The 11,179-nt window shown below is 35.1% G+C and overlaps 1 protein-coding gene across 1 annotated transcript in view; it reads right to left on the bottom strand.

Annotated features, from left to right (window-relative positions):
• Positions 1 to 1,266: 1,266 nt before the first annotated feature.
• The window catches only part of LOC138160531 (A-type voltage-gated potassium channel KCND2-like), a 29,366-nt gene continuing 19,453 nt past the window's right edge, over positions 1,267 to 11,179 (bottom strand). Inside the window, exons 3-5 of the mRNA XM_069087080.1 lie at positions 10,176 to 10,271; positions 5,363 to 5,610; positions 1,267 to 4,010 (exon numbers count right to left, since the gene is read on the bottom strand). Of these exons, the coding sequence (XP_068943181.1) occupies positions 3,833 to 4,010; positions 5,363 to 5,610; positions 10,176 to 10,271 (522 nt within the window). The 3' untranslated portion in view covers positions 1,267 to 3,832. The remainder of the gene's footprint in view (positions 4,011 to 5,362; positions 5,611 to 10,175; positions 10,272 to 11,179) is intronic.

The raw sequence follows: 11,179 nt of genomic DNA, 5'->3' as shown, positions 1-11,179 counted from the left end.
ATGCTTCAAGAAAGTGATGTTATCCATATCTACATTACCTTGCTACTAAAACCTTGAATAGGTAGCTTTATATAAGTATGATAAACTCTCCTGTCTATATGTAGTTTTACTTAATCTTATTATAGAAGTTTCTATTACTGTAATATTTCTCTAAAACGAAAAAAATATTTGATAAGTTACATCCCTTTAAATGATGTGAAAATATACATTTTTTTTGCCCTCAGACTATTTTTTTCTGATGTGACATTTTTCTCCAAACTTCCCATTCTTCTATACATTCTTTCCCTAATTATTCTTTCTGTGATCAGTGACATGAATCTTGGAACCTGTTAATTAGCTTTTCATTTTCTTATACAAAAAGTTAAATACTAGGGATATAAGCCCCGGATCACCCAGTAATTCCAGGTATCTGATGTGGTATAAAGGTGAAAAGATGATTCCCCCTGACCTTCTAATTTCATTATATTTCGGCATCTGGGTATAAAATCATTGAAAATCAATGATATTGTGGTGTGGGCATTCTCCTTGCTCTCTGCTTATATCTTCTTTTTCAAATATTTGCAAAATTACTTGGGAATTGAGGTGTTACAGTTGGGTAGGAGTCATATGACATATAGATTACATACTAATATCCATACATGTAGATTACATACCAATAATCATTTGGCAAGTGATAGTGTGATATGAAAAAAATAGAGGACTGTCTTCAGATCAAAGAAGATCTGGGTTCAAAGGTCTTCCTTAAAACATATACTAGCTATGGTGACATATGCTAGCTGCCATCACCATGACCACTACCACTACTATTACCACCACTAAACCAGCAACCAACTCTACTTAAGTTTAAACTCCTGATAGCTATTTGCTGTTTTTAATGGGTGACGCAGGTTATCTATGTCACATGACTGGAATAATAAAGTTCATTGCTGTCTAACTTTATAGGTTTTCTTTTTGGTTGGAACTTGTGAGTATACCTCGTGGAAACTCCCCCCAACAATACAGGTCAGTAATTTCTCAGAGTTAAGGTTGTAGAAAGCTGCCTATGGATAAAGTTGAGTGACTTGCCTGAAGTGACACAGTCAATCCTGTGTCAAAGGCAGGATGATAACCCGAGTTTTACTGGTTCCAAAGCCAGGACTCCATCTACTTTTCCAGTATGACTTTTGAGGGTGTTCCCTAATGAAGTTAAACCTGTTGTCTGTGGAATTTGGAATTAAAGAAAACCGTCTAGGAAGAGAAAGTTAGTTATTGCAAAACTCGTTAGTCCTGTTCAAGCATGCAGATGTTTTATTTTATTATTCCTCAAATGTCTATTTCTTGTTCAGCACAACGCAGTTATTATGCTATCCTCCAAAATAAGATATATGAATTTCAAACAAAATTGTCAAAAAACAACAACCTTGGTTGCTCCATATGGTACACAGAAATAATTACATTTCATTTACAGTACAGATGCACTTTACACAGTCATCAACAGTCATTCACTACCAACACAGTATTTGGAAATCACCTAAAACACCAAAAAAGTTTTCTTTTTTTTAATTTCAGAAAAAATGAAAGAGTTTTGCATAAATGAGGAGTGGGAAGAGGGTGCCAAACTACCAATTGGAAAATTTTTTCCACATTTAGACATTAAAAATAAAACTGATAATTAAGGGAATTAAAATCCTAAGTATTCCTGCATTGCAGTTTCCTTAGTCTATATTTAGCAACAACAAAAATTGCATTAAATGTTATCAAAGAAGTTTCATTGTACAATCAACCTCAAAGCACAAAGTGATAAGAAGCAGGCTCTAGGAATGATTAATCTTCAAACTACTGGCAAATTAGTAATTTGTTCAAGAAAGTTTAGGAGTAAAGCCAGTTCCTCCCAAAGAAAATTTGAGTTTATCTTATTTTCTTTCGTTCTATAAGCATTTATCTAGTGCCTACTGTGTACACAACCTTGTCTTGGGTCAACCATAAAAATGTAAAGCAAATACAATCTTACTTTCAAAAAAAGTCACAAATTATTTGGTATACAGGGGATGACATTTTCTCTTCTTATGACAAACATTTAAAAAAAATATGGGGAACAATAATCTTTTCCCCCCCACATACATAGAAGTTAAACTGTATCCCTTGTAGTAGAATCTTGGAATGGACAGAGCATTTTGATTGACATAAAACTGTTCACATTGGTACATGCAGACATGTCTGCTGATACAATATTCTTTAAAATATAAACACGTTTCCACTTAATGTACACAGAGATCAAGTTTGCATCACCAAACACCTTGTCCTCCTTCATGGGAGGAAACTGCTGTTTACAGGAATCTCTTTCTAGAAAAGATTTGCATTGCTTTCCTGAAATAGGGGAGAAAGCAATCTTTCTTTAAGTATTGGTACAGAAGGCTTCTTAGTTTGGGCTCCATATTTAGAATCATGTTAGTTCCTCTCAAATTATATTTGAGAAAATGTAATCTAATCAGACCCAAAGTAAAATAAGTAGAAAAATGTGTAGGTACAGTTGTAAGACTACTTGGTGCTATGGCACTTGTCCCAGCCTATGGGACTGTTTGCACAAAACACCTCCTGATAAATTCAATATCTGGGCTAGTTGTTAACAGCAAAGAGGCTTAAAGATAAGTACTCATTTGTCAAATAATTCCTTTGCCCCCCTTCTACTTTTTGATAAGGGGGGGGTTTGATTATCATATTTCACTAGTAAGAGACCTTGTCAGTTAATATAAAAGTAGGAAAGCCATTGGTACTACAAAAAAGGTTAACCCAGCTGCTAATGAGAAACCTTTAAAATGTCAATAGAGAGGTGAGCTAGAAATACAGGAATTGACAACTCACTGTGTCACAGGACTACAGTGGACAAGAAGGCTAGTCTCAAAAAAAACACACCTATGGTACAACAGTTTGGATTTCAAACTTACTGGAAAAACTTGGGCTACATCAAAGAGTTATTTTCTCTGACTGTGGCACTAACTGTTAAGGGGATCTGGAAAATTAAAACAAACAAACAGAAAGTCCTGATTCCTGATACAACAGGTGTACAATGGATTATTGCAGTTGTAACAGTATCTAGGAAGCAAGGTAAAATGATAATCAATACTGAGCTAGCTGGACACTATAGGCTCACAGATGTGCGTCTCAGCCAGAAAGATCGCACTGCTAAGAGTTTATTTGTAGAGCTTACCATGGAATGTGAACAATCAGCTTGTTGTAAGTGCCCAGAAATGCCCCTTTCTACAGTTAAAGTTTATCATGCCTAATCTGAAGACAACATAAGTAAACTGAGATCACTGCTCCAAAGAATTTCAGCATGCATTATGATGGTATTCCTTTCAGTCAGTACGAACCTGTCATATGAGGTTTTGTTTTTTGTGGTTTTTTTTTTAAACGTGGTATACTTCACTTGTCAATGTTCGTGTTTGCTTGTTTTTACAGGAAAAAACATGTTATCAAAATGTTTTCCAGATTTGTTTTTCATTCAACTGGAACATAGTGTTCAAAGTTGTTTTTTAAATTTCATTTTATTTTTTTTAAAAAAGAGTTCTTATCTTAAGAAGCATCAATGGGAGGCATTTCATTGTGCTCATTTGTAAAGTCAAAGGATCACAGATATTTCCGCTGGAGAATAGGTCAAACCTTATGCCCAGAAATGCCATTTGGTGGCCTTTTAAGCACATCCTTAAGTTTGGAAACAATGTTTGGTTTTGCTACCAACCAGTCTTCCATTTTGCTGTTTAATCTGTAAAAGACTGGATATTTCTTCCGCCTTCCTCTTTAGAGCTCTTTCACAGTCAGGACTCAACTGCCCTCTGTCCTTCTTCCAATTGTTTTACAAAGCAGATACTCTGACAATGTTTCCTCCTGAGTATTCTGGAGATTCTGGCCTGTCATCTCCTTCAGGGGTCGTAACTGGAGGTGTCGGTATGCTTATTATTGCTGTAGTCACGTAAGGTTGCTCACAGTTTAGTTTAACACACTCTTCCATTTTGGCATTTAAACTGGATCGGCTGATAGGGAAAGAATGGATTTAGAAAAAAAGGTAAGTTGTTCACATTTTCTTACATGTCTTTACCACAGAAATGAGGTGAAGATGTTTTAGTTTCCATGAATCAAATTTTTAAATCTAAGACTATTTGTGATCACTTCAGGTACATTTTTAAAGACGAGTATAACAAAGTATAAGAAAGCCTCAATAGAGAGGCTTCAAGCCCAGTTGACTTTGGTTAGATAATTCAGTTTCTACAACTTCATTCTTACTAGAACTAACACTAGTGCATTCATTTTCCACTTACAGAATAACACCCTTGAAGTCAATGGTATTTTAAAAGTTCCTTAGGAATTATTACTATTATTATTTTTAAAAAATCCTCTTGCGACAACCTAGATGATGATTTAAACCACATGACAAGAGCTGCTGCTGGTGTTTATGTTTTGAGAATGGAATTATTCTTTAATGCACATCACTCTCTCCCACTCTACATGGTATTGTGTTTAAATAAGACAGACTTCAGAGACAGAACCCTTTTAAGCTCTTAGAAGTTTGAGTTATGTTTCCAAAGCCTTCTGCTATGTTTAAAAAGCCACAGACTGAGCTATTTGCTTAGTCTTTTCATAGACTGTTACACACACACACACACACACACATCCTCCCCACATATACATGTGCAAAAAGAAAAAAAAAAAAAAGCAACCTGCAATACATTTTGCCCGAATCAACTCTTAAAAATTTCCCTTGATAATGTTTTTGTTGTGCTCAAAAATGTTTTTTGATTCTCATCTCAATTTTGAGTCAATGACTTTGTACAGCTGTTCCTTTAGTTTTTATCAAGTCAACTATTAATCTTTAAGTTCTTTATAAGTACTTTTAAATGTTTTTCTTTGTGTTAATCCTGTCTTTTCATCTACATTTTAAGAACCTTGAAGGGGAATAGAAGAACTTCAATTTCTTTGCTGTGTCTCCATAGCATCTACTTCAAAGGCACTGAAAAAATGTTATTTTCCTAAATTTAAAAAAATGCATGTAAAGTCTTCCTGAGTGTAGAGACACTTGTGTGAGCTCCCATACAGGAAAAGGAAGAGTGCTTATCCAGGTGGAATGCCACTGTCTCTTTCCCTCTCCTTTTCAACTCTCCTATTCCTTTCCCCCTTAATGGATATGTGTATATGTGAATGGTCACCTGACCTCCTTCTGCCCATTACATTGACTGCTTTGGTCTCGGTTGTACATCTTTTTTAGTGTGTATGAATTGGGTTACAGGCATGTGTACACGAATAAATTCACATGCAAGCTCACACACCTGCCATGGTGGTGAGGATGATTTATGTCATCAGTTGAGATCAAATTGAACATTCCAAGTACCTGTTAGATAAAGGTGTTCTCTCCACACACCTGATTTGGATAGTACTGAGTTCTTGTACACTGCCTTGGCGGCTCCCTGATACATTGGCATTTGGGATCCGGAAAGTCTTTTTGTGTCGTCTTGAGCAGCAAGTGCTGGTGACGCCTTGTTGTGATGACAGAGAAGGGCTGTGACTTGAAGGACGGTTGACTGTTGAAACTTCCATGCAGCTCTCTTCATAAACTTGTTCATCCACAAATTCATGATTCTGTCCAACACCATTAAGAATGTGGGTTGACAGCATAGATGGGAAAAAAAGGATAGATATATTATAGAACTCTATTCAGAACTCAGTTTTGCTCTATGCATTTAGGCCATGCACAGTGTTTAATTCTGGTGAAAAGGACAAGTCTGAGCCTTTTTTTCCCCCAAGAAAACTTCAGAATACAGTCAAACTAAATAAGAAATGGAAGCCATGAAACTATACATAAGGATCCCTATGGGCACATAATGACTTAGAAAACTACATATTAACATTATCTATGTTTTCTTTTATTTTTATTAATTTTTAAAAATATTTCTCTATCACATTTTAATCTAGTTTGGGTTGCATTTGAGAGTGGGTTACATGTTTGACACTTCATTCTAAGAAGCACCTTCCAACTTTAAGTCTAAAATCCTATGAACTTTCATTTTTTGTTGTTATTGTTTAGTTGTTTCAGATGTATCCAACTCTTTATGACTCCTTTTGGGGTTTTCTTGGCAAAGATACTAGAGTGGTTTGCTATTTCCTTCTCTAGGTCATTTTAAAGATGAGGAACTGAGAAATAGGGTCAAGTGACTTGGCCAGGGTCACACAGCTAGTAAGTGTTTGAGGCCAGATGAACTCTCACAATTGAATCTTCCTATTTCCAAGTTGAGTGCTCTATCCACCGTGCCACTAGCTGCCCATGAACATTCATGCTTTCAAGTAAAATCTCAAAGTTACTTATGTTTTAATTTGCATTTCTGGGAAAATCTTTTCTGACCTGTATCTCATTGACCCCTCAATTGTACTTAACATAAATTGATATACTCCTAATTTGATGACCGAATCCTTTTTGAAATTGTATCTACTCAACATCTTCTGAATACAAAATCTGGATGTTAAAAGATAAAAATGCAAAACTTTGGAGCAGAAGTAAGTTTGAAAGATCTTCAGGAGGTTCTAGTGCTAAAAATAAAACTAACTCCAACATGCAAAAACTACATAAGAAACTGTTCTGAGGACTTTGGAGGCAGCTAGGTTGCACAGTGGATAGAGAAACTGAGCCTGGAATCAGGAAGACATGAGTTCTAATGTGACCTCAGACACTTATTAGCTGTATGACCCTGGGCAAGTCATTTGACCTTGACCTGCCTCAGTTTCCTGATCTGCCTCTCAGTTTTGTGAGGATAAATGTTTTTAAAGCACTTTACAAACTTTAAAGCTCTATACAAAGGCTACTTATTGTTATTATTATGATCATTATTATTCAGTTTTTCTGCTTCATATGAACATTTTCATAGTAACAGATTCTATAAATCAGTTTTTGGGAAATTATAAACTTATACTTTCCATGTCTTTAGATTTTTATCTAAAATCTTGGGATATAGAAAAATCACAGAATAGTAGAATTATTTATTAGCTAAATACATGGAATGTCTTAATAAGCAAATGGTTCAGACTTACCCTCCTGCAGGAATTCTTCCTGATTTCTGCCTCCCTACATTTCTCCCTCTCTATCCCTTTCTCTCCCTCTCTCCTACTTGCTCTCTTCCTTCTCCCCCAACTGGGTACCAGTAACAAACTACCAAATTACCTTTCTACCACTGATGGAAAAGCCAAGTCTGTTCAGGGCCTATGAATGCCATGGAAGGTCTCACAGTAATAACTCTTGAATAGTCACATAACCTTCAGACACAAATAACCAATACTGCCTGCATTAACTCCTTGCATTGCCTGCAGGGGAAAATAATCCCACATTTTTTAAAAAGCAGAATGTGTTTGGGAAATGTACTTTTTGTACCAGTTCTTATTTGATTAAGTTGCATTTGAATTTTCCAGGCTCTTTATTTTCATAATGTATTATGTATAAGAAAAACTACTTTAAGCAAGGAAATGCATTAAGCATATAAAAATATAATTCAGAGGGCATATGGATCAAAACATAGTAACAGTACATGATAGAATAAATTTTCTTACACAAAATTATCCTATGTATAAGAAATAGACATTAAATAACACAAACATCTATAGGATGGTAATATTAAATTTAGCATAAGAAGTAGAATGTTTTAATTTCAAGTAAATGCCATGAAAGTAAAAAAAAAAGTGATGTATTATTTGCAGTTAAAAAAAATTAAACGGGGCTTCTAGGTGGTGCAGTGAATAGAGCACTGGTCCTGGAGTCAGGAGGACCTGAGTTCAAATCCACCCTCAGACACTTAACACTTACTAGCCTTGTGACCTTGGGCAAGTCACAACCCCAATTGCCCTGCCTTCCCCCCTCCAAAAAAGCAAAAAAAAAATTAAAGGGAAAATTTATATGTTCTTTTTTTTCCACATGTGAATGAATAAGAATTTTGGCTGAGAGCAATTCTGCAACGGCCTGTTTAGAAAACTGTACCTTATTACAATTTGTTTCCATAATTGTTAATAGCTAGATCCAAATCAAAATAATTTTACATTAAATATACTGCTAATTGAAGCAATAATTTAGGGTCTCAATCATTTACTTGAATATGATAAAGTTTTTTTCCTCTTATTTTGGATATCTTACTCCTTATGAAGAGAACTCATCTGGTATAGTTAGTACAGACAGAACATGTTCAATAATCATAAATTTATATAACTTTTTAGCATGGTGCAGTGGAAGGGTCTGAGTTCAAATTTTAGCTCTGTTACTATGTGATCTCGGATGAATCATTTAACTTCATTGGACTTCATTTTCCTTATCTGTGATATCATGGTAGGGGATAGAACAGATGGCCTCTAAAATTTCTTCTAGCTCTGCATCTATGATCTTAGAATTTTGTGTACAGGAAGCATCTTATAATTGTTAAATGAAGAAATGTCTGATTTCACATGTATCCTAAATCTAAGTGAATGTGATAGTCATAGTTTTATCTGAAGGTAGCCACCATATAACAAAAGCCCATTAGCAGTGTGTGCAATGAAATGCCCAGGGGGCAAAAAACAAACAAGCTAGATCACTCTTAAAGCTAGTTAAACTCTATTACCTAAAAAAAGGGATAGGACAAAAAGAGTTTGAGTTATTGGGTTAATTTTATCATATTATATTCATTTTTCAAAGCTTTAACACACCAGTGGAGAGGAAACATATCATAATGGATAGAGTACTGGTCTTAAAGTCTAGAGGACATGAAGTCAGGTTTAAATAAGTATATCATTGAACGAAAGTTCCCATCTGTGAAATGGGTATAATAATATCAGCCAAACAATGGAGTTACATCAAAAGCACATATAACTATATAAATTCATAGATAAGCACTGGAGAGTAGAGAGTGGAGGTGAAGTACAATTTAAATGTCTCCAATGATGTCTCCATTCTATTTGGAGTAAGCTTGAGTAGATGTGAATCTGTTGTTTGCTCAGTCTTCTCAGTTCACACATGCCACTCACAATGTGAGCACATCACCTTCCTACCTGTGATTCTAGAATACCATTGTCATCACAGGCTCATAGAGATTGAGGACAAACTTAAGTTACCCTTCCTAGTTAACACATTCCTGGTCAACTGAAAGGATCCCACTATTTCCTTTAACTTCCTTGTGTATTCTTTTGTTTCATGGGGAATCTGGGCATAGGAACAATTATATCTAATATATATATATATATATGTATATATATATATATATATCATGCTTATGTGTTAAGCCCTTTCATGAGTATTTTATCCTCAATCATCAAGCTATGGTTTTGAAAGCTATGTTTTTTTTTAAATCTGTTTTTGTTTTTTTCTGTTTGAATTGGAGTCTTTGTTCCAATCTGTCTCCTTATCAATGTAAACCATTGGCATAGTGAAAAATATAGTTTACATTCAATTGTTTCCTTAGCAACCACATCACTTTTGTTTGATCTCTAAAACACTCTCTTCTTTTTAAGAGACCCTAGCCTACCTAGTTCTTTCCCAACTATGCAAGTTTAAAGATATTATGCTGCCCTTTCTAAATGATTCAAGGGTTTTCCAAAGATAATTTTAACTTTACAAAAATCAACATCCTTCAGAATCTGACATAAGCCCACAGTAAGAAATACCTCCTTTGTGCCTACTGGCTCTGTTGTGAGGCTCTAAGTCAAGTAAAACATGCAGAGTCCTTAGCAAATATGAAAGTATCATACAAATATCATCATTATTATATTTTTATTGTGATGGATTTTATTACACTCAGTTATCAGGAAAGTGATCATTTTTTTCTGCTTGGTCAGCATTTCAAAAAATCATTTGAGGACATTTAGAGATTAAAAAATCTTCCATTATTATATATTACACCGCTTATAGACTTGGGAAAGCAGAGTGACTTTGTATTGGTACGCAGCTCCATGTTAACTGTTTGGTTTCCCCTTAAAATGCCAGAATACCACGTGCATAAACATTTCCCAAATACATATCTGAAAAGATTTCCAACTTCAACTTTCAACATAGTCACTCAACGTAATTCAGCACTGGGTCGTACACAAGGTTGATGAGTCACTCTATGAAAAAGAGTGATGAGAAGCAGCAAGATTGTGCAAAAGCAAATGAGACTGTCACCACAGAACAGGGGAAGGCAGTGATGCCTGCTCCTTACCGTAGTCTTTTCCAGACAGTGAAGCAGGTGGTGGTGCTGGGTCTCAAAGCAAGAGCCAGATTTGCTAACAAAGGCCTGTTCATCTTCTCCAGAGGACTGTTAACACAGAAAATACAGTGTTGCTGTCTATATTATTTGCAAACAATGGGAATGCTAGTCATATGCTTCTGCAAGATGAATCTGGGCTACAATAGGCCATAATTGTAGTGTTTGTCAGCAAAACCCAACAGACAAAAAAATAGCTTTTGAGTTATATGATCAGCAGTCAAAACGACTACTGTATCTTCTTCATGTGAATATTTAAACCATTGTTTTGAAGCTTCAACTGTTATAACTCTGGGATCAGTCTGTCGTCAGTCTCACATTCAAACAAGTACTTAATAGACACATTCTAAAAAACCCCTTTTACTTTTTTAATGATAAGAAAGTTACTTTGTTTTTAATTTTTATTCTTAACAAATGCCAAATAAAATGAGCATTTTCAAATATTTAGTAGAACAGAAAGAGAAGATTATACACAAAACTGCAGATCTCAAAGCTTCCTTGTCATTAAGATGACTGAAATCATAGCGAAGCATGTAGGACAAGAGTTTTTAACTTGTTTGTTTGTCATGGGCAGTCTGGCAAAGCCTATGGACCCCTTCCTGGAATAATGTTTTTAAAGGCATGAAATTAAAAATACAAGATTATAAAGGAAACCAATTATAATGAAAAATAGTTTCCAACATGTTTTAAAAATCAAAGTCATAGATCCCAGGTTAATAATTCAGGATATGAGGTTTAAAAATTAAAGCACATAAATGAATTCAATAATAGAGGTTTTTGGAGATTTTATGACATTCTCCAAGTTAACCAGAAACGAGCAATATTTATGGCTGGGAAAGAGATATGAAACACACCTGAGGTAAGCAGTACAAATGCACCCTGTAATCTCACTGGGGAGTCTCTCAGAAAGGAGAGGGAGAACAGGAACAGGGTAGGGAAAAGATTGTTTGGGGCATAAC

The sequence above is a fragment of the Petaurus breviceps genome, unplaced genomic scaffold (assembly GCF_028583685.1).
Source record: "Petaurus breviceps papuanus isolate PSGF00001 unplaced genomic scaffold, PetGlider_PUasm1.0 181, whole genome shotgun sequence".
Lineage (NCBI taxonomy): Eukaryota > Metazoa > Chordata > Mammalia > Diprotodontia > Petauridae > Petaurus > Petaurus breviceps.
This window is presented reverse-complemented; position numbering and strand designations above follow the sequence as displayed.